The following is a 23,542-nucleotide window of genomic DNA, read 5'->3' as shown; positions in this document are numbered from 1 at the left end:
TCTCTTTCCAGGAACTGCGCCCGCGCGGGGCGGGTTGGGGGGGGGGGTGGGGGGCCGCGTCGCTGCGCCTGCGCAGCGGAAAGCCTTGCTCCGGGATGGGTTCCTCTGGGTAGGTTAGGGACCCCTGATGTTCCGTGGCCGCGGCGATGTTCGAAGCGACCCGGAGGGGGCGCTATGGGTCACGCGGCCCTGCCAGGGGCGTGTCTGTGGGCGGTGCCTCCCTTCCCCGCCCCGTGAGCCTCTCTGATCGCGCTTCTTTTCCAGAGTCCTGCGTCCCTTCCCAGCGCGGCCGAAGCCCCCCGACCACTCCGGACAATGGCGGCAGTCGAAGGTGAGTTAACTGGCGTCCGCAGGAGTTGGGACTCCGCGGTCTTTCCGCCTCTCTCACGCTGGCCTGTGCGCTCTCCCTGGCTCCCCACGGCATCCTTCCCCGGGACTCTGCCCCGTCTTCCTGCGCGCGCCTCTCTAGGCCACTGGACGCGCGGGCACGTGTCCCTGATGCTGCAGAGCGGTGCGTTGGAAACAAAGCGCTCCCGGGCCTCCGAACTTTTTGTAACATCCAGAACTTCTCGTGGAATGAGAAAAAGGCGCAAAGGGTCATTGGAACGAGAGATGGCCGGAAGTTGGAGAGATACCTGCAATTCGCGTTTGCAATCAATAGGTATTGCAAAACAAACGCAGGAACATCTAATGTTGACTCCCGAAACCAAAGTCTTGCTTTTCCCTTTAGGTTAATAATAACCTGTTTCAGAAAGTTAATAACTGAACCTTCTGAAAAGTTTTCTATTTCCTGTCGAGATTTTGTTTGTTTTTAGCCATTTTATGCCAATGAGAGTTCCAAAACCACCAGGCAAAAAATTTCTTGCTTCACTGTGCATTTATCATGTTACATATTTATATATAATTGTTTTGTCCATGCGTGATTAGGATCCTTAGGAAAGACAGTTTGTGCTATTTTTACTGATAAACTATATCCCAAGTAGTACCATTTCAGCACATAATCAATATAAAAATTGTGATTTTTGCTAGTTTTTAAAAAAATATTGAAATCCACTGTGTATTTTACATTTACATCCTCTCGATTTGAAGTAGCCACATTTCAGATGTTTCATAGGCACCTGTGGCTAGTGGGTACCTTTATTGGACAGCACCATCCTAGATGTTCTTACCTTTTGTGGAAGTTCTGTACTTTAAAGTACTCTTAAATTTCAATTCCATGAATTATTCTCAGTCCTCATCAGCCTCTTTTGAATTCATCTATGAATTTATAGCAAGCATTTTGACAGTGGTAGCAATTGTCTTCTATGATGTTACGTTATTTCTATTAATGGATAGAGATGCAAGTAGGTAATAAATAATGATTCAGGGGATTCCCTAATGGCCCAGTGGTTAGAACTCCATGCTTCCATTGCAGGGGGCAGTTTGGCAAACTAGGATTCCACCAGCCACAGTGGTATGGCCATAAATAAATAAAGGCAGATTCAACTGAATTGAGAGGGAGTAGCATTGGGTACAGACTTCTTTTATCTAACCTAGGCACCATCCTCAACTTTCCCTTCTGTTGCCCATATTGAATCAATTGTTATTAAAACTTTTACCTTTTAAATAGCTTGAGTCTTACTTATCCCACATTTTTTTCTTTAGCCCAGGTTATTTGTCACCTGGCTTGCTGCTACAGCATCCTAACTGGTCTGTCCATCGGTAGTTTTCTTCCACCCACCCCTGCCTCATCTCATTCTCCATACAGCAGTCATAATGGTCTTTGTAACAGACATCTGCCATTTTACTGATGTGGTTAATTAAGCTTTGTGGTTGTTCTCAGGATAAAGTCTAAACTCAACCAGCATGGCCTGTGAGACCTGAAGGAGATGAGTAGTGGAATGGAAGTGGAGGAAACAGTGTTCAGGGCCTACGGAGGAGCATGTTGGAAGCCTGAGAGGAGGATTTAGAGAAGTTAGGTTCTCAGTTCAGTTCAGTTGCTCAGGCGTGTCCGACTCTTTGCGACCCCAAGGACTGCAGCATGCCAGAGCTCCCTGTCCATCACCAACGTCTGGAGGTTACTCAAACTCCTGTCGATCAAGTCGGTGATGCCATCCAACCATCTCATCTTCTGTCATCCCCTTCTCCTCCCGCCTTCAGTCTTTCCCAGCATCAGGGTCTTTTCAGATGAGTCACCTCTTCGCATCAGGTGGCCAAAGTATCAGGAGTTTCAGCTTCAGCATCAGTCCTTCCAATGAATATTCAGGATTGATTTCCTTTAGGATGGATTGGTTGGATCTCCTTGCAGTCCAAGGGACTCTCAAGAGTCCTCCAACACCACAGTTCAAAAGCATCAATTCTTTGGTGCTCAGCTTTCTTTATAGTCCAGCTCTCACATCCATACATGACCACTGGCAAAAACCATAGCTTTGACTAGATGGACCTTTGTTGGCAAAGTAACACGTCTGCCTTTTAATATGCTGTCTAGGTTGGTCATAACTTTTCTTCCAAGGAGCAAGTGTCTTTTAATTTCAAGACTCCAGTCACTATCTGCAGTGATTTTGGAGCCCCTCAAAATAAAGTCTATCACTGTTTCCATTGCTTCCCCATCTGTTTGCCATGAAGTCATGGGACCAGATGCCATGATCTTAGTTTTCTGAATGTTGAGTTTTAAGCCAACTTTTTCACTCTCCCCTTTCACTTTCATCAAGAGACGCTTTAGTTCTTCTTCACTTTCTGCCATAAGGGTGGTGTCATCTGCATATCTGAGGTTAGTGATGTTTCTCCCAGCAATCTTGATTCCAGGTTGTACTTCACCCATGATGAACTCATGATGTACTCTGCATATAAGTTAAATAAGCAGGGTGACAATATACAGCCTTGATGTACTCCTTTCCCGATTTGGAACCAGTCTGTTGTTCCATGTCCAGTTCTAACTGTTGCTTCCTGACCTGCATACAGATTTCTCAGGAGGCAGGTCAGGTGGTCTGGTATTCCCATCTCTTTAAGAATTTTCCACAGTTTGTTGTGATCCACACAGTCAAAGGCTTTGGCATAGTCATTGAAGCAGAAATTGATGTTTTTCTGGAATTCTCTTGCTTTTTCAATGATCCAGCGGATGTTGGCACTTTGATCTCTAGTTCCTCAGCCTTTTCTAAATCCAGCTGAACATCTGGAATTTTCACAGTTCACATACTGTTGAAGCCTGGCTTGGAGAATTTTGAGCATTACTTTACTAGCATGTGAGATGAGTAATTGTGTGGTAACTTGAGCATTCTTTGGCATTGCCTTTCTTAGGGATTGGAATGAAAACTGACCTTTTCCAGTCCTGTGGCCACTGCTGAGTTTTCCAAATTTGCTGGCATATTGAGTGCAGTTAGGGTTCTAGGAGGGGAATAAAGAAATCTGAATTTGGAGCACTAAGCTAGTGCTACATCTTGGAAGGACCTTTTCAACCTTGTCAGTGAATTAAGACATTACAATAAGAGGATGAGGATTCGTCCTCTGAATTATGTACCCTGCAGATGCAGCCATTGAACTGAGTTGTAACTGTCTCATTTAATGGTTATCTTCACTCCCTGTTGATGTGACCTCTGCCCTTTCTTCAGGTTTATCTCCTTCCTTTCCTTCGACTTCTCAGCTGCTGCCCCCACCCCCTTCTCTGCCCAGCAGGCGTGTACACACACGCAGTGGTGCAAACATGCTGAAGTTCTGCCATGCACTCTCTCACACCCTGGCCTTTCACTGCCGCTCCCTACCCCTTGACCGTGCCTCAGATCTCAGCCTAACCCTCACTTTGTTCTAGATGACAGAGGTTAGGTTAAGTGGTCCTGCTCTGAACCTGTGATCCCGTACTCTGTGTACATGGTACTTACTATGATGGTTAATTTCAGCTTCTCTCAGACTCTGGCCACCTGAGAGCAGGAACGTGGTTTACTGGTGCATCCTTAGTACCTGGCACATGGACCCTGAAAAATGCAGGTGCTGAGAATGACCCAGTGTTCTGGAAGAATGAGGGGTGGTTGTTTCTCCTCTTGGAAATTTTAAGTTCTTAAACTTCTGTTATCCCTGATCTTCATCAAAATCATTCTTTCTAATGACCAAAGTCTACTTTTCTTGATGTCTGATGACCTGCATCAGTTGGATGCTCTTACCCTCACTTCTCACAGTTTTCTGTAACTGTTAGTGAGGAAGGGGGTTCAAGGGTAGAGAAGCAGGAGTAGAAAAATAGAAGTGCTTCCGGGTCAGTTGACTGCAGTGGATGGAGGTGCCTCCTCTTGCACATTGACTTGAAATCAAGAAGACCATCTGGCTGAACTTGCCTATTTGCTTGCCATGGAAAACAGAAGTAGGGGAAAATACAGCATTTCCTCCTGCAAGCTATTTTAGTTAATTCTATTATGTGTATATATATGAAATTACTAGTTGGCCCATTAATTTTAATGTATCTTAACTGATTCTACTTCAGTTCTACTGTGAGAGACAAATTGAGGGTGGAAAGAGCACAGCGTACCGTTAGATATCAGGAGACGAGGTTTTTTCTGGCTCTGCCATTTCTTAACTATGTGGCATCTTTTTTGGTACTTAGTTTCCTAATCTGTATGATAATTTGCATAATTGTAATTCTTGACAAAATTGTACAGGTGAAATGTGATGGTGCATTGAAAATACTTTGTAGGGCATAAAGACCTAGGCAGGAGTTAATTTTTTTTATTAAAATTATTTGATTGCTCTGTATGCATACTGATTCATCATTCTAGATAATTTAATCTTCTCAATTATCTTTTGCACGAAATTTCCTGAGATCTGATGTTTCCATTTTATTTCCACAGTACTGAAGATTGGTAAAAAACTCTATGAGGGTAAAACAAAAGAAGTCTATGAATTGTTGGACAGTCCAGGAAACGTCCTCCTGCAGTCCAAGGACCAGATTACAGCAGGAAATGCAGCCAGAAAGAATCACCTTGAAGGAAAAGCTGCAATCTCAAATAAAATTACCAGCTGTATTTTTCAGTTGTTACAGGAAGCAGGTGAGTGGCTCTCCCAAGAGCCTCCCTCTTTGTGGTCTCTCTCACGTATACTTACTGGTTCTTTTTATTGGGAAATGACATTGTTTGGGTTAATAAGATGTTGATTGCCAGTTGATTTTTTTTTTCCAGTTGTTTTAGGAAGCAGGTAAGTGACTCGCCTTTCACACACACCACTCCAATCTCTTTAAGGAGGTTATTTCGATTAACAACATATTTGGGGATGCCTCATATGCTACACTTATTTAAATTAAACCAGAAATTTAAATATTACTGTAACACTTAACTTGGTTTGGAATTACTAAATAGTATCATTTAGTTAAGAGGAATTTCAACAGTTTGCTACAGTTTTTGTCTGGCATGTATATCTTCTCTGCAACTTTCCTCTCCTAGGACATCTTAGGAAAGGCTTACCTATGAAGGAACTTAAGGAACTTAACCTGTGAAAGAAATATATTCTGGTGTTTGGCAGCTCTGATTGATGAATTTAATCCCTAAAAGTCTGTGTGCATAAATTTGCTCTGCCCCTTGGAGGTAATACAGAATTTCAAATCCCTCTTCCACTTGGAAGCCCTGAAAAGTAATTGAGGACTACAACCACACCTCATCCTGCCATTCCCCACGTGAGGGATTTGGACTAGATCAAGATCCCCAGGGTTACCTCCTACTCTAAAACTGAGTAAAGACTGTTTCCAATAGTGAAATCTATTTGAAAGATGAAATCCAGATCAGAACATTCTGTGGAGGGCAATTGAAGTGAAAGAAACAAGGTAATTTAAGTTAAATTCTTTCCATCAGTATAGAATATGTGCTTGAGCACTTTTGCCTTTTCCAGAGTACCCTATTTCCCATTTTTAATTACTGTGACAAAAAAATATGTTTAATTGCCAACCTAAATTGTCGTCCATATCATAAATCGCCTATACGTTGAAGGTAAAAATATTACATAATTTTAAAGCACTTCCCTCAGTTCTTAAATAATGCAACCCAGGATTTTTACTTCACGGTCTCCTTGAGTAGGGGTTTTCCAGTAACTGAGTAGATTTCTAGAGAGAGCATCAAATTAGTATTAGGTTCCTCTTGCAGTACAGATAAGTGATCCTTTGATCCTTTTTTAACCTCACAAGTTATCTCCTCTCCGAACATGTTAAAAATTTTTATAGTTGCTTAACACTATAAGTTAACAATATAACTAGCTTCTGTGTCCCCATAGTAGTATGTAGCTATGGGATTAAAGCAGTGGAAGTTATGTACAGGCCCGAGTTCTTTTTTTGCTTATTTAATAAGACACCTATTCAGTGTACTTGCCAGGGCGTCAGGAGAGTGAATTAGGGTGATGCAGTGTGACTCTGAAAGGCCTGCATGCAGCTGGGAAAGTTGTCACACAAATGAAGTACTCCAGCAGTTATCTGTTTAGCACGCTGAACATACCTGAAAGTTACTTGGTTCACAGAAAGTGTGGAAAGGTGCTATATACTGGGTTTTATACACTGTGCTGCTGCTGCTAGGTCGCTTCAGTCGTGTCCGACTCTGTGCGACCCCGTAGACGGCAGCCCACCAGGCTCCCCCATCCCTGGGATTCTCCAGGCAAGAACACTGGAGTGGGCTGCCATTTCCTTCTCCAATGCATGAAAGTGAAAAGTGAAAGTGAAGTCGCTCAGTCGTGTCTGACTCTTCTGTGACCCCATGGACTGTAGCCTACCAGGTTCCCCCGTCTGTGGGATTTTCCAGGCAAGAGTACTGGAGTGGGTTGCCATTGCCTTCTCCATTATATTGAAATGGAGGCAAATTAAATGTGAAATTAAGGCAAATCTAAAAGTTTTAAAAATTCATAACATTGTTAGTTTTAGGGTACAGATTAAGAGTTCTTTTAAGCCTTATTTATGCAGTTTTTACTTGCTAATTGTTAAATGCTATGTCTAGTTGACTGTCAGTGGTCTGTTTAAAACTGCTTTCTTTATAACCATGGATATGTTCCAAATTAAGGTATTTCTGGAAATTTGAGTGAGAAAAGCACCAAAATGAGAATCAGTAAATCAGGATTCTAGTTTTCTCTTTGTCACTCATAAACAAACTATAAAAGACTGCACAAGTAATAGGTATAGATATAGGAAATAACACTGTACATGCTATATAGTGAAATAACACTTATACAGGAATTTTGAAGTTCCTGGATTTAGTCTCTGTGCTTAAAAATCAAATGTTAACCTTTTATGTTTCAGTTCCTTCTTGCACAGAAACCCACTGTGGTTACACTGAGACGTGATAGTGATATGACTAACAGTCTCACAGTTAAACCACAGTTGGGGAGCTTGGAACCTTAATACAAGGATGGTGCCAGGATTAGCTGGGCTGATTAGCTGTCATACTTGGACGTTGTAATTCATAATGTGAAGTGACGTTTACTTAGTCACTTAGTCACTTTTACTACATTTTCTTAGTAGTCTTGATAGGAGTTTTGAATTTTGTAAACAACTGAGATTAATGGGGGAAGTTCTTTTGCGTATGTGTTAGAAACAATCATTATACCGTCTAAACTGAATCCCTTTTTCTTAGAAGCAGGTTTTTTTTGTATGACTACCATAAGTTGATTCTATGTAGTTTTGATTCCCTTAGATACAGGGAAGGACTTTCCTCTTAGTTACAGTAACTATTGTTTATATTTAAGCAATAGATTTGGATACTAGTCTGTAAAGCTTGGTAGACAATGAGCAAATATGACTACTGGGTAAAAAGAGCTCTTAGACCTAGTTATGTAGTTACCACCTCAAGTCAAGGATTGATTTAAATTCCTGACTGCCTATGAGCCCAATCATTTGTTAAAGATTAAAGTGGCCTAAGTATTTTACATACACTTTTAACATTCTTTCCCAGAGTTCCTGTCTGCACAGTATAGAATAGTTTATTCTTTTCCCTATTTTAATTGAATCTTCCTGGTCAAACCCAGAGGGCATACAAAGAAAATCGTACAGGTTTCAGAACTGGATAGTGCATTTTAGGTCCAGGCTCTGTTACTTACTAGCAGCATGACCTCACTTACTAAATTATTTCTGTGAGCCTCTACTTCTTTTACTGTAAAATGTGAATGATAGCAGCTAGTTCAAAAATTTTATGTATGGTTAAATGAGATAACATGTAAAACACTTAGCATGATGCAAGGTTTCCATAAATGTAGATTCCCTTCAGCTGTGGATACATACATATGTGTAAGATCAAAGATCTTCAGTCCTTTGATGATAAAAATTTGATCTTATTAGAGGTTTAGATTGGGATTGGAGGTGCTAATATTGTAGCCTAAAGATGAGCATAGTTATGTTAAACCCATGCAGGTTTCCAGGAGGTATTTTAATTCACATTAGTGTGATGATACAGTAACACCTCCAGGAGAGCATAGCGTAAGGCAGCCTGCAGAGTTCAGACTGTGGGTTGGAAGCCCTACCTTGCCTAGTTGTGGCCTCCATAAGTTCTGTGCCTCAGTGTCCCCTTGCCGGGGTCCAGCCTCGGCAGGATCCAGGGGGTACCCTCAGGATGAACGGCGTCGGCGAGAGAGAGAGAGACGTGAGACTAGCCTTGATAGGGCCAAGTCTGCGAGGGAGAGAGAGAGAAAGAGAGAGAGAGAGAGAGAGAGAGAGAGAGAGGGAATGACCAGACGGGGGTGCAGAGAGTCTGGAAGAGTCTGGCAATGCTTTATTTTTTACCGTGGCTTTTATACCCTACATTAGTACATTTCTAAGGGGAAGATAGTTTAACATTACATCAGCTTGTTCTTCACAAAACCAGGGTGTTTTCTGCATACTTCTTTGTTTATGAGGGTCCTGTACATTATCTTCTGGCCTTAGGGCCTATCAACAGTTTTGCAGGTCAGGTGATTGTAAACCTATTTTCTGTTTCTATGGTGACCTTAACTGAAAGGTAGTCTCATAGGGCAATAGTACAGAGTAGAATTATATTCTTGTTAATACAAAAATTAATCTTTCTGCAAAAGTTGTCAGTTGCGTTTATCTAAGAAGTTTACCCCATACAGACTCTGCGGCTTCAGTTAGGCAGCTTCTACCTAGCACTCCTGGCTGACAATTAACAACCGTCTCATTGTTACCACACTAGGGCTAAGTTCTTATTTCCCTAGATCTTTAACTATATTAACAATGGTCTCCACAACACAACCTTAGCACATTAAAGGCAAAAATACAGCAAGCAAAACACAGCAAGTAAATCACAACCCAATAACCACCTATAGAATAAATTTTCTTATGTTTTCTAATAGGACTCCTTTACCCCTTAAAAGGGCTCTATATCTATTAGGGCTTTTATATAATCAGGTTCTTTATGCTATTTTATGATTAGGATATTATAAGCAATCATGCATATTAGTACCAAGGGCATAAAGGCATTTGGCTAACAAACTACCAGCAAAGGAGTTTAAATTAAAACACTCCTTTCACCCTAAATAATTTCATAAAATACCACCACCTGGGAAACTTATTGATTAAAATTCTAAATTGATTCTTATTTGGGAAGAGATCGGGGAAGGCCTTCCTGCCTGTGTCAGAGAAATTAGGGAGTAGTCCATTGAGGCAGGCATCAGAAAGACAGAGATCATCTTTAAGGTGAGAGCCGGGGGCAGCTTTCCGAAATCCCTGAAAACCTGATCTGCCTTGCCTATCAGGCTTTCTCCTCATGACCTTGTCATGGGTGGGATCTCGTGAGCTGGCCTTTTCAAAAAACCCCTGATAACCTGATTCGCCCTTGTTAGGGGCAGGGTCTCGTGTGTTGGCTCCCGGCATCCCCTGTTTCTTGGGAAGATCATCACACCTTATCAGGTGTCATGAGGATTAAGCAAACAGAAACCGAATTTATAGTGCCTGACCTAAGGTGGGTTGTGCAAATTGTGGTAAAATATACACACATAAAATTTACCAAGTTAACTGTTTCTAAGTGTACAATTCACTGGCGTTTAAGTATGTTGATGGTATTGTGCAACCCTTTGCCACTGTCAATTTCCAGAACTTTTTCATCATTCCAGACTGAAACTCTGATCCATTAGACAATAATCTCCCCCGGTAACCTCTGTCCTACTTTCTGTCTCTGAATTTGCCTACTTTAGGTATCTCCTGTAAGTAGCATTACAGTTCTAACCTTCACTTCACTTGGCATAATGTTTTCACGAATCATCCATGTTGTAGCATGTATCAGAATGTCCTCCTTTTTGCAACTGAGCAGTAATTCACTGTGTAACTACACTTTGTCCACTCCACTCATCTCTTGTTGGACACTTGGGTCCTTTTCTCCCTTCTGGCTACTGTTAATAGCCAAAACACTGTGAATGTAGTGAACACTGGTGTCAGATACCTGTTTGAGTCCCTGCTTTCAGTCTTTTTGTGTATATGTGGAATTGCTGCAACATACGGCTTATGATACATTTTAACTGTTATTAGAGAAGTTATTTTCCAAGGCCACCACATAAACTAGCCCCAGTCCAAACATCACAAGGCAGCTGTTTATCTTAGTTTTCCAGTAACAGTTTGAGAAAGAGAGAAGAGAGGAAGAACAAATATTTTCTTTGCTCGTAGGCAGATTGGTCACTGTGTTCCTGCTGGTACCTGTTGAATGCCTTTTTCAAGGATTATTTGCTTTAAATATTAAGAGAAGAAAGCTGTCCAAAATTTAGGGCTGTATCTGATTGTGATAAATTAGTATTTTATAAGGCCCATATAATACTGGACCAATGAATGTGACAGTCCTGCCACCAGATCTGATTCAGAGATAATTGAGTGCCATTTAGGTACTTACATGCCTTGTGCAGTTAGGTGCACAGTGGTAGAGGAGACACTCAAATATTTTTTGAAAGAATGAATGAAGAGACACTGGAACTCAGATTTTTAGAATCAGTATATAATTTGCCTTGCAACATAAAATGAAATATTCCTGAATATTTTGATAGGCAGTAGAAAGCCATATTAAAATTTTTTTCCTACTTCTGCCTGTTTTTAAAAAATTATGTTTATTTTTGATAGTGCCGTTTAAGGATAATGCATTTAGCTATGCAGGATTTTTTTAATTGGAGGATAATTGCTTTACAATATTGTGTTTGTTTCTGGCATATATCGACATGAATCAGCCATTGGTATTGGCATGTCCCCTCTCTCTTGAACCTCCCTCCCACCTCCCTACACAGAGTTTTTGTTTTATTTTTTTATAAAGGGTAGAGTTTTTTTATGCCTCAGATCTAACTTTTTAAATATAATTTTAATGCTTTTTTTTTCTTTTTGTTATCAATATGTAGGTATCAAAACTGCTTTCACCAGAAAATGTGGGGAGACAGCTTTCGTTGCACCGAAGTGTGAAATGATTCCAATTGAATGGGTTTGTAGAAGAATAGCAACTGGTTCTTTTCTCAAAAGAAATCCTGGTGTTAAGGAAGGATATAAGTTCTACCCACCTAAAGTGGAGATGTTTTTTAAGGTAATTATTTTATACTTCCCTGTCTTACTGTAACTGAGCAACAAGTCTATCACAGAGTCAAAAGATTTAAATACTATTTAAGCTTTATTTTTTTCTATTTAAGTTTTTGATACTAAAATTATCATTCCAGAAATATTTATGGAGAATGTACACTTCAGTTAGTAATGATAATTCAAAAATTTAGGAGAAAATGTCTTTGAAAATCTATTTATCTTACATTGGAACAAGATGATGAATAAAAAGAGTAAATTGAAATTAGCAGTTATTAGGAAGAAGAGAAAAGGAATAATTCAGTAAATTTTAAAATCTACTGTTGAAGAATAATATGAGGGATCTTTTTATATTCTAATACAGAAAGTTGTTGTTAATGTGTCTTTTAAGCAGAATCATACAACAAAAGATGTAGGAGTCAATTGTTATGAATTTGTATTGGTTTTCTTTACTGAAACTGCTCTCTTTTCATCTCTTTTCATGCTTTTAAGCATATTTCTTCTATTTCAGAAGCAGTGTCATTGTGCATCAGTGAACTGCACAGTTTAAAGCATTTGTCTTATGATTATAATTATACAAATCAAGAATCCATAAAAGAAAAACTTCATGTACAGTTGGGACACTACTTAGAATAAAATGAAAGTATTTTATTTTTTTACTAATCTCTTTACATTGTATGAGTCTCTTGAATTATTGAGTAACGTTCTTGAAGACTTATAGTCTTGTATAAATTCTTACTGAAAGTAAGGTCAAGAGATTGTGAAAGTTGCATTCTGCAAGGATTTTGTTGGAATAGAATGTGTTTTGGTCTTCTTACCATCTCTGTTGACTGATTAAGAAAAAATAAAAATCATAAACTTCTATTTAAATTATTTATATAGAGAAAACAAATAAAAGTACTTTATGACTTAGTAAGTTACTCCAAAATACTGAATCTTAAAGTAGCTATTGAAAATAGACAATTTTAAAATGATTGTTGTGAATTAAATGGTAATTTAAACAAAAGTTAAATCTTTAGCAAAAGTGAATGTTTCTGAGGAATGCATCATGCTCAGTTTGTCTGAAAATTTCAAATATTTTATGTTTAAGTTACTTGTAGTCCTATACTTTTTTCTCAGGATGATGCCAATAATGATCCACAGTGGTCTGAGGAACAGCTAATCGCTGCAAATTTTTGCTTTGCTGGACTTGTTATAGGACAAACTGAAGTGGATATCATGAGTCATGCTACACAGGCTATTTTTGAAATACTGGAGAAATCCTGGTTGCCCCAGAACTGTACACTAGTTGATATGAAGGTACAAATAAAATGGAGATTTGAAAGTAAAGATTATAACTGAGAAATGTCTTTAGTTGTATAGTGTTGAAAAACTCTTTGTTGATATGCTGTTTCTAGATTGAATTTGGTGTCGATGTAACCACCAGAGAAATTGTTCTTGCTGATGTTATTGATAATGATTCCTGGAGACTCTGGCCATCAGGAGATCGAACCCAGCAAAAAGACAAACAGGTAGGTAATGATTCAGGCTTTCTTTAATCCTTTGCAAGATCAGGATGGGATAGAAGAGAAAGGCACTTAACTGTTTCTGATGACATGAGCCCGAGTTGTTGATTGCTATTTATTTTTAAAGATAAATATCTTCTATGTTTAATATATCCTGAAGAAAAGGATAGGTATAATACTTTACATTTATGAAGCCAATTTATCATTTATCTCACACAGAGCAAACATTACACTTTTTTGATTAATCGAAAACTAAGACTCTAAGGTTATAGATATCTTCACAATTAACAAGAGTAAGTGACAGGGCTTTTCTGCTAAGTGGCCTGACCTGAGGTGACCTCTAAAAATGGTTTGCTATTCACTTGACCCAGAGAACTCTACAAAATCATGCAAATATAGGGGTTCAAATCTTCATGTTAAGAACACTCATGAAAATGCCCAGGGTATGCATATCTGAAAAGCCACCAGTCTGAAAGATGTCCCTTTATGGAAGCTATATGTGCCATCCATCGTTACAATAGTAGAGTTGGTAGGTGTGCCGGGGCCAAACAGTGGGGCTGGACGCAGGGTCAGTGGCCCAGAAAGAGTGCTGAATTTTTACTGCACATGCTCAAAAATGCAGAGGGTAATGCTGAACTTAAGAGCTTAGATGTGGATTCTCTGGTCATTGAGCACATCCAGGTGAGCACAGCGGTCAGATCATCCCATACATGAGCTCTCCCTGCCACACTGAGATGATCCTTCCTGAAAAAGAACAGGTTGTCCCTAAACCAGAAGAGGGGGTTGCCCTGAAGAAATGACGACTTAAGCCCTGGGAATAATTGCTGCCCCCCCCCCCCCCAAATACAAATAAAAGTCTCTAAAAAAGAGCAAGTGGTAGACGTGGAACTCTTCCCCAGGTCTTACAGCTCTTACTAAGCTCCAATTCTGCTCTCTCCTATGAAAAAACAAAATTAGGGCAAGATCTTCTCTATACTTAATATGTAAGAACTGTCAGGGCAGCTAATAATTGCTCGTGTAGGAAGCAGTTATCTTTGAATGAAACTGTAAGAATTCATCACTATCTGAACTTCTCTGGTCTAATTCAAGAGATGAGTTTGTAGGCTCAGATATATTTTTCAGATACATCTTTTGCTATGCAAACTTCATAATCTGTACCCTAAACTCAGAAACCAAGTCATTTCAGATAGGAAGAATATTACTAGTAGAATACTTTACCCAATCTCCTTTTCAGTCAATAAACTCTGGCTCTCTGAACTGACTTGGGTCTGGGAATTGGGTGAGAGGTCATGAGTCTCTATAATGGTGGCTCAAATTAACCCACTCTGCTTGCCGGATGTAGTTGCTGGGTGTTTGGGGTGGGGGGCTCATGCATGTCTGGTATTTATGTTCTAAGCTTTCTTATTTTCTAGTCATATCGTGATCTCAAGGAAGTAACTCCTGAAGGGCTGCAGATGGTAAAGAAGAATTTTGAGTGGGTTGCAGAAAGAGTGGAGGTAAACCTTTCATGTCTTATGTATTTTTCTCCAAGAAAATTTTGCTTCAGAAAGAAAAAAAGTGAGAGGGTGCATTGCTTTTCTTTTTTCCAATGACTTTTAAAGAAGGAAGCACTTTAAAAAAATGTCCCAGCTGAGCTGTCCTCACTGGGACACTGGAACCCCCTGCCGTGAAACTGGCCAATCTACCTCCCAAATACTACTGGGAAACTTGGAATCCTTTCCTTCTTGTCCCCTGCAGGGGAACCTTACATTTCCTACTCACCTTTCTGTTGCTACTCAGAGTCCCTAGCAAGAGTATAGAATTGGAACTCCATGTGACATTAAAATGTCACTTTAAAGTTTATATTTTTATTATTGCTATAATTCCATGGAAACTGAATGGGGTTTATGGTTATCCAAGGGTAATAACTACTTTTTAGAACATCATTTCCATGGGAACGTGCATTTTGAATTCCACACAGCTAGCTTGCAAAGATATATAACATGACTTCTATCTTGGCTTAAAATGTGTTAAAGAGTGTACTAAAAATCTTTGATGAACTGTTTTACAGCTTCCTGAATATTAATTGTTTTTTATTATAATAGTAAACATAATTTATCTGATTAAAAATCTTACTCATTAGGTCTTAATTAGGAAGGCCACTTTCTTTTATATAGAGAGGTTATTTTGAAAAATAAATCCTCTATCATTTTGTTCTGCTTGTCTTAAATTTGGTCTCCTAAGAACGGAAATACTGTGTCAAGTTGTAATTTTATTGTAAACTGTTCTTTACTCATTCCCATATTTATCCATTCTTATCTTTGCCTTCTTTTGCGTATTCATGTTTTTCTTTTCCAGTTGCTTCTGAAACCAGAAAGTCAGTGCAGGGTTATAGTATTGATGGGCTCAACCTCTGATCTTAATCACTGTGAAAAAATTAGGAAGGCTTGTGGAAATTTTGGCATTCCATGTGAACTTAGGGTCACCTCTGCCCATAAAGGACCAGATGAAACTCTGAGGATTAAAGCTGAGTATGAAGGTAAATGTTGAATAAATAGAGCATTTCAGGAAGTTCTCCTGATTCTGCCCCAAAATTTTATATTTAGACTAATAATGCTGAAAAATAATTTCCTGCATTTACAAGGGAAAAAATTTTAAACTTTCATGATGTTTGCCTCCAGAATTTTTAAGGTGCTCTAGGAGCTTAGAAAAAAATGGATCAGAGAGAAAAAATGGAAAATGCAAGCATGGGAGGAAAATGAAGACTAGAATTAGTCCTTACCTAATACCCTCAAGCACTGTTTCTAGTACCCTGTAACAGAAAATAGACCTCACATCAATTACAGAAGAAAGGGCTGAGGTTGAAGCTGTAGGTCCTCTCAGGTATCTCTAATGGTCGGTCTTTCCTGGGAGACAGTCAAACATGAAATGAAGGGACAATTTCAGAATTTAGTATATAAAAGAAACGTCTTGATGGGATAGCATCTAAAATAAGGAGCCCTATAGACTGGAATGATTCTCAGCTGGAGAAAATATTGGTTGTATATTCCTTCTAAAGGTAGTTGCTATAGGAGTACAGTTATTGAATTTTTAAGGGCTTTTTTTGGGAGGTGGGTGGAGGTCAGACCCCTACAATAAGCTAATAAAAACCAGATCTCTTTCTCTCCAGAAAAATGCAAACATAAAATTTTGGATTCCAAGTAGACTGCTGTAGGAAACAAATAACTTACGAATTTATGAAAGAATAAGATGTTTATGAGATGTGAGAAAAAGTTTATTGAAGAGTCTTCAATATTTGGGTACTCTGTTATTGAATTCAGTTCCTTAAGAAGTGTCCCTCAACCTCTAGTCTCCCATACCCCGCGGGCTCAGGTGGCGTCATTCTTTGTTTCGGTGAGCCAAAGCAGCAATGGTAGCAGGCCCTTTGAACATTCCCTCTCTCAAACCCGTGTGTTAACACCTCCTTAAGGCTACAGATCTCAAAGATGGTCAGAACTATTCTTGCTACTTCATAGCTTGACATCCAGTAAGTGGCAGGATGAACCTTGTATTTTGAATATATATTTAATAATAGTGTCTTAATACAGTGCTTTATCTAGAGACTCCTGTTAAAGGAACTCAGGGAGTTACTACACAGGGACCCCTTTTTTTAAAAACTATCTTGAAATCTCTTTTGAGAGCTTAGTGTAATTACAGTTTGTCGTTTACCTAGGGGATGGCATTCCTACTGTGTTTGTGGCAGTGGCAGGCAGAAGCAATGGTTTAGGGCCGGTGTTGTCTGGTAACACTGCGTATCCAGTTATCAGCTGTCCTCCTCTCACTCCAGACTGGGGAGCTCAGGATGTGTGGTCTTCTCTTCGATTACCCAGTGGTAAGATAACTGAATCTTCCAAAAACTTTAATTCACAAGCTTCAAATATGCACAATGGTAGAGAGAATAACGTAATGAAATTTCACATACCTGTTACCCAGCTTCAGAAATTCACATCTTGCTGCATCTGTAGTCCTCTCCTGCTGCATTATGTAAAGCAGATCTGAGACATGATGGCATTTTATACTTAAATACTTATTTTCTAAGTGATAAAGACTAATTTTAAAATCATAACCATAATACCACATTCACATCTGTCCTCTGACATGTTCCCGAAGGGACTGACTTTTCTTAAATTAATTTGGCTGATATTAGTTATATAGTAAGTAGTGGGTCTGTATAAATTTGAGTTATTAATACAAAATAAATATCCTTGTGATTTATACTTTATTCTTATTGGGGATCATGAGAATCAAAGAGCCTGATAAATTCCCAGAGTATTTAGGGAAATGGGAGCTTTTGGATCTGTAACCTATCTAGTCCTTGACTCTAATGACATAATAGCACCACCTCAAGAAACTGCCTGATGAACTTACTTGGTTACCAGGGAGAGAAGGGGGTATGGGATGAACTGGAGGTTGGCACTGACACATGTCACTGCTGTGTGTAAGACAGATGACTAATGGGAACCCGCTATGCAGCACAGGAAGCTGCTCCGTGGTCTGTGGCGACCTACGGGGGAGGGAGACTGAAAAAGCAGACCGTGTGTCCGTGTGACTGACTCCCTGCGGCACAGCGGAGACTCACGGGCCATTGTGAAGCAGCTGTCCTCCAATGAGAACAAGGCCGCCACGGCTTTAGCTGAAAAACCAAAACTCAGCCTGAGCAACGCGTGGCCCCCTAAGAAGTTACTTACTCTACTGTCTTACAGATATACTGAACTAGTATTGAAGTTATAACCTAATATTTCTTAAAATTATTTTGTGGATTTGACTTTTATTGCTTCTTAAAACTATTAGAATGAGTCAAGTGCAAAAACAAAAGGAATAGCTAGAAAATTACCAAAACAACGTACCTCAAGTTTGTCTAAGAAGAGATAATTCTACCCAATTAGCCTCATGCCTTATTTTGTTTCTGCTGGCCTTTTACCAAGGAGTTAAAGGGTAGTATATATGAAAAGAACTTTGCAAAAGGTAAATTTCTTTGCAAGTAGATTCAATGAGAAGAGTGATAGTTATATATAAAATACCTGTTCCTAGCTGATGAATATTATTTATCACTTTATCACTCCAGATAGTAAAGATGGAAACTCCATCCACAGATCCTACTTTAGAAAAGGATAATATAGTAGCTTTATTGTCTGTAGCTGGTGGGGTTTCTGAGAGTATAAAATAGTTTGCTAGGTGGTATTTTCACTTTATTAACTTACAGTTCAATGTTGCATCTTTTCTGAACCAATAGGTCTTGGCTGTCCAACCATCCTTTCTCCAGAAGGATCAGCTCAGTTTGCTGCTCAGATATTTGGATTAAATAACCATCTGATCTGGGCTCGACTGCGAGCAAGTATATTAAACACATGGATTTCCTTGAAGCAGGCTGACAAGAAAATCAGAGAGGCCAATTTATAAGAAAGAAGGTCACTGCATTTTTCTAGGAGGAAAACTATAATTTTCTAGTTTAGCTGCCCCCCCAAAAAAATCCAAGATGAAAAGATTTTAAATCATTGAGAGAAAAATAAAATTTGTAAGTGAATAAATGCTTTTCTCGATTCATGGATTAGTAAAATGTGTACATATTTATTAATGTCTCTTTATAAGTAGTGAAATTACATTCAAAATTAATCTGTTACCCACATATGGTCATTGTTAGGTAGACAGTATAATTAATTATTAAATGCTAATAATGTCCTATTACGGAGCTCTAAACTTATTACTTGACTTTCTACATCTCAGCCCATAAGTTTTAGAAATGTAAAACTGTTGTATCTTAGAAAGGGTGGTTAAACACAATATAGGCCTTTTTCACAGTATGATCTTAACAAAATTCTAAGGGCATGGTTTTTTATTTGCAGTCACTATGTCAGAAAATGATGTTGTATTTACCTACAGGTAGAGATGAAGTCTGGGTTTGATGTTGCTTTTTTTTGACCAAAGCCAATATTGATGCTAGGGCTAAGACAGACATAAATAAGATGAAGGGGCACTGAGGAAGCCATATAGAGAACTTCTGAGAACTTCTCCATTAAGTGTTAAGGCAGTTTCCAATGGGGAAAAAAGTAGTTACCTTTGTCATTGCCAATGAAAGATTTAATAAATCTTATAAGGCTCTGTAGGTCATAAAATTCTTTTCATTCTAATATATATAGGCAGACTAACAATTCCCAGCCTACCATCATTTTTGGAAATTGGAATCTCCCAGTTAATAACCATAACTAGTTTCTTTCTTGTTCATAGTATTAAGCCTGGGCAGTATACCGAGCAAAATGCACCTCTAAGGGAGCAGTTGTTACTGAAAAGTATTACAGTTCATCATGAGTCTATAAACCATATTTGGAAGTCAGTATTACATTATGCAGCCTTGGGAATTTTACAGATCATTAAAAGTTTTATCCAAGTGTCCACATAGCCCTTAAGCTTGCACGTAAAAATTTATGTATATGTTCACTTTGAAAAGAGGGCAGTTTTTTACCAATTAATCTGTGTCCCTCCCTTCCTACCCACCCACCAGCCCCCAGTGCTGAGTCTCCACTACAGATGAAGTCCTGAAAATTTTTGCCACTGGCCTACACTGTCTGTGCTTTTTCACTTTCCTCTCAACTGTTAACAAGGTAGCATCTTATCACTTATTTAACATGATCTCTTTACGGTATAACTGACCTGATTATTCCTTTTCTTGAGCTAGACACCAAATTGTTCCAACCTCAGTCTTGATCATTCCTCATATATTACTTTTTACTTAATTATTGGTATTTCCTGCTGTTCAGTCCACTGTTTACAAACAGTGCTAGAATAATCATCTTTATAGTGAATGTCTGTAGACTTGTATTTTCAGTTTTCCATTTCCCTCTGAATGTTCCAAACTTGACCCATCTTCCAAGCCTATAGCTGGCTATACTCACTGTCCCAAATCAGAAGCTTAATTTTATCCTTGATGGTTTTCTCTGACCTTTCATTTTTAACTCATCACCAAGTCTTGAATTTACCGTTTACCCATCATCTACAAAAATCTCAAGCAAGGGTCAAATTCTGTTATTAGCCTGGTCTAGAAGATCTTCATTCTCAACCTAACCTTTTTGAAGATTGTCCAAGGACTTAAAACACAAACTTTTAAATGTTTCTTTTGCAACATAGACTCCTTTGAAAATAAGAATGCTGCTGATCCTCTGTCTAGAAAATTGCACAGAATTTCTCAGTGTGTTCCACTGGTTCCTGGGCTCCCTTGAAATCTGTCCATAGTCTGTAGGTTAAGAATCACTCATGTAACCTATCAAGGGAACTTGCTTTTCTCATAGTTTTCAGACTTAGAATGTCCTCGTGTGTGATTAAAATAGAGTTACTAGGGCTTCATCTTCACTGTCTCCTTTAAACCTTCCCTAATAAACCTTCCTCTAGCTACAATGACTACAAGTACTTTCTCTGTTGGATTGTAAATTCCCAAAGAGGAAAAAATATAGTTTTACAGTTTATTTGCCTTATGCTCTGATGTGCTATGCCTAGCTATCTGCTAGAAATGGAGGGAATTGTAAAAATCATGTCCTGCTTAGTTTTCTATTTTAAGTTAGATCACATTAGATCACAAGAGCAATTAAAAAGATTTGATCTGAACATCTTTGAACTTGGGATTCTTAAGGTCTCTGAATAGTTGTTATATTTGTTGGCCGCTATTTCAGCTCTTCTGTCCCACCTTGCAAAAGCTCTGTCCTTGTGCAGAACATAAAAATGTCAAACATTGAGACTGGTGTGCAGGACTGACCTTTATTAATGGGTCATAATAATGTTCACCATTAGTTTCTTAATAGAGTATATATATCAATAGTATAGTTCATCAGTGCTAGAGTAAATACTTGTTTAAAAGTATTTTAACTATGTTCTAAAAAGTAACTTATACAAACCTACCTGGCTTGCCATCTTTGGATGTTTAGACTTTGTGGGCTTGTAGTTAAAAAGAGGAAGAAAAATTGTGTCCAAATAACTCACTAGTTTATATCATAAAGCCACACTTAAAATTACTGTTGCTTTAATGCCTTCTGAAATGTAAACAATGCATCCAAATAAAAGACAAAGATAAGCTCTTGTGTGAAGCTTTATTCATTTATCCATGTGTGAAATACATGTTTTGCCTGATTTTTTCCTAGGCCCTAGGAAAGTAACAAAGACAAGGCCTTCACTCTCACAAAATTTACATTTTCTTTGGGATAGCCATAAAAGATAAAGCGGATAGGTGCGAGGAGGCATAAGTGCACATGAAGAATACCCAGGGTAAGAGGGCGGTGACTGGGTATGAGGGATGTGTTTGAGGCAAGCAGGGCAGGATGTAAAGAGCAAGCTATGCAAAGATACGGGGATGTAGCTTCCCAGACTAAAGGAACAGAAAGTAAAATAGCTTTGCCTTTTTGAGGACCTGCAAACATGCTGATACTGCTGGAGCCCTGTGGGCAAGGGAAGGGTTAAGAGTGGAAGGAAATGTAGATGGAAACGAAAACTAGATCTCTTAGGGTCTATGGGCCACCCTGAAGTGTGACAGGAAAAACTATTGGTAGGTTTGAGCAGGAGATGACATAATGTGTTCAACAGGTTTCAAAGCATTCTCTACTGTTATGTGGACTAAAGGAGATTGGTTAAGAAGTTAACTGTAAATAAATAAGAAAAAAAAAGTTAACTGTATCCAGTTATCCAGTTGAGATGTGACCTTCAACAAGTTATTTAAATTTTTTGTGCCCCCATTTCCTTATGTGTAAAGTGGGACTAATACTACCTATCTCAAGTGATGATGTGAATTAAACGAGTCAATGTATGTAAAGTACATCCTAGCACATGAATGCATCATGTAGAAATTTCATTTGGCTGACTGTAGAGGATAGAATGAGTGGAACTGGTTCCACGAAAATTACCTTGAATTTGATATCCCTTCAGCTGATTTAATCTCTAAAAATAGGAAAATAAGCACAAAGCATGATATGACTTGAATAAAACATGCCATGCCATGGGACATTCACAGTTTCTCCCTGCCATCTTCAGCCCAGTAGTCCTCAGAAAGCCAATGAAAACTTACTTTCAGTGGAGCTTTTTGCATTTAACTTCTCACAACTTCAAACAGTTGGGGAAGAGTTGTTAACCTAGCAAGGTGGTACAGTAAAGATAGCAGTGGCCATGAGCTGGACACAGTTTCTGTTCACAAGGAACTCAGATCAGGGGAGAAATAAGCAAAAACTCATTCAGTTAAAAAGTTGAGTACCAACTATATGCCAGGATGTGGGCTAGATACTAGGGATGCTACAGTAAACAAGAAAAATATAGTCCATCTGGAGAGAGGCCTTAAACAATGAGCAGTGCTCAGAAGTAGAGAACTCCATTAGAGCCTGTAATGAGGAACCTTGCATAGTTTGCAAAGACAAAAGAGGTAACTTTTAACCTAGGACCGGATAAGATAACAGAAATACTGAAGGATGAAAAAGAATGAGCTAGATTGCTGGTAAAGAGCGGGCAGGACAGTGGCAGGAACCGGTAGAATCGGGACAAGAAATGAGTGCAGGCTAAGCGTTCAATAAAATGTTCAGTCATTCTCATCAAGAGTACCCAACAAGGTCTTCCCTTGGTGATCCAGTGGCAAAAACTCGGAGCTCCCAGTGCAGGGGGTTGGGTTTGATCCTGGTCAGGGAACTAGATCCCATACACCCGCCACGAAAACACCGGACGACCCCACCCCGCCACAACTAAGACCTGCCACAGGTCTTATATGAATAAACAAAAAAATTTAAAAATAACAAACATTAAAATATTCGACAGTATTCTGTCCTGACATTCAAACACATCTTAAAGTCTTACAAAAACTCCACCCCGCCCCCATGTCTACTTGAGTGCTTACGATGCCAGGAGGCATGAAGTATCGTTTATCCCTGGAACAATGATTATTATCTCTATTTTTACAGCCGGGAAAACTGGGACTTGACTATTAACGTTCACAAGCGAAACATCTAGCGAGTCACAAAGCCAGGAACTGAACCTGGGTATTCTCACCTCAAAACACATTACCCTTCGGGTCTTACTGCTAACTGCTCTCAAAATGCAAAACAAAGGATAGACAAAAGGTTTTCACCAAATTGTTTGGCACTTGATTCTTTTCTTCCGTGCGTCTCCTCATACTCGCTTCTCTGCGTGAACTTGACCCAAAACTAACCCGTTTTCCTAATCACCTTTCAAGATCCCCTTCAAATAGCAATACCTCTATGAAGTATGCCCAGGCAGCAAGAAGTCGTCTCTCTCTCACTCTCTCTCCCCGCTTCTCTCCTACTCTTTCAAATGGTTCCCTACAGTTTCTAGTTGGCATTTTATCACGCCATAGACCTTTCATCTTCCACAGACTTCTGCCTCGCTCCGCCTTTAGAGACCTGGACACTTCTCCGCCCACAGCGGTCGCCCCGGAAACGCACGCTGCTTTTAGCTGAATCTGTTCTGTGAATCCTTTTCAGCCTCCTCCTGGGGTCCGACGCCTCATTCCTCCAGACCCGCTTTATATAAGGTGTACCAACTCTATCTCCGCAAATTTCTAGCTACAAGAACTACGACCGCT

The 23,542-nt window shown here is 39.3% G+C and overlaps 1 protein-coding gene across 2 annotated transcripts in view; it reads left to right on the top strand.

Moving 5' to 3' along the window:
• The window catches only part of PAICS (phosphoribosylaminoimidazole carboxylase and phosphoribosylaminoimidazolesuccinocarboxamide synthase), a 37,871-nt gene extending 19,346 nt beyond the window's left edge, over positions 1 to 18,525 (top strand). For both annotated transcript variants that reach the window (XM_065914732.1, XM_065914731.1), the window contains 9 exons: positions 265 to 331; positions 4,812 to 5,009; positions 11,290 to 11,468; positions 12,578 to 12,757; positions 12,856 to 12,969; positions 14,376 to 14,459; positions 15,301 to 15,481; positions 16,655 to 16,813; positions 18,215 to 18,525. In XM_065914732.1, the coding sequence (XP_065770804.1) occupies positions 265 to 331; positions 4,812 to 5,009; positions 11,290 to 11,468; positions 12,578 to 12,757; positions 12,856 to 12,969; positions 14,376 to 14,459; positions 15,301 to 15,481; positions 16,655 to 16,813; positions 18,215 to 18,381 (1,329 nt within the window). In that variant the 3' untranslated portion in view covers positions 18,382 to 18,525. The remainder of the gene's footprint in view (positions 1 to 264; positions 332 to 4,811; positions 5,010 to 11,289; positions 11,469 to 12,577; positions 12,758 to 12,855; positions 12,970 to 14,375; positions 14,460 to 15,300; positions 15,482 to 16,654; positions 16,814 to 18,214) is intronic.
• The last annotated feature ends 5,017 nt before the right edge of the window (positions 18,526 to 23,542 follow it).

This window comes from Muntiacus reevesi, chromosome 22 (genome assembly GCF_963930625.1).
Source record: "Muntiacus reevesi chromosome 22, mMunRee1.1, whole genome shotgun sequence".
Taxonomy (NCBI): Eukaryota; Metazoa; Chordata; class Mammalia; order Artiodactyla; family Cervidae; genus Muntiacus; species Muntiacus reevesi.
The sequence above is the reverse complement of the archived record's forward strand: the minus strand, read 5'-3'. Positions and strand labels throughout refer to the sequence as shown.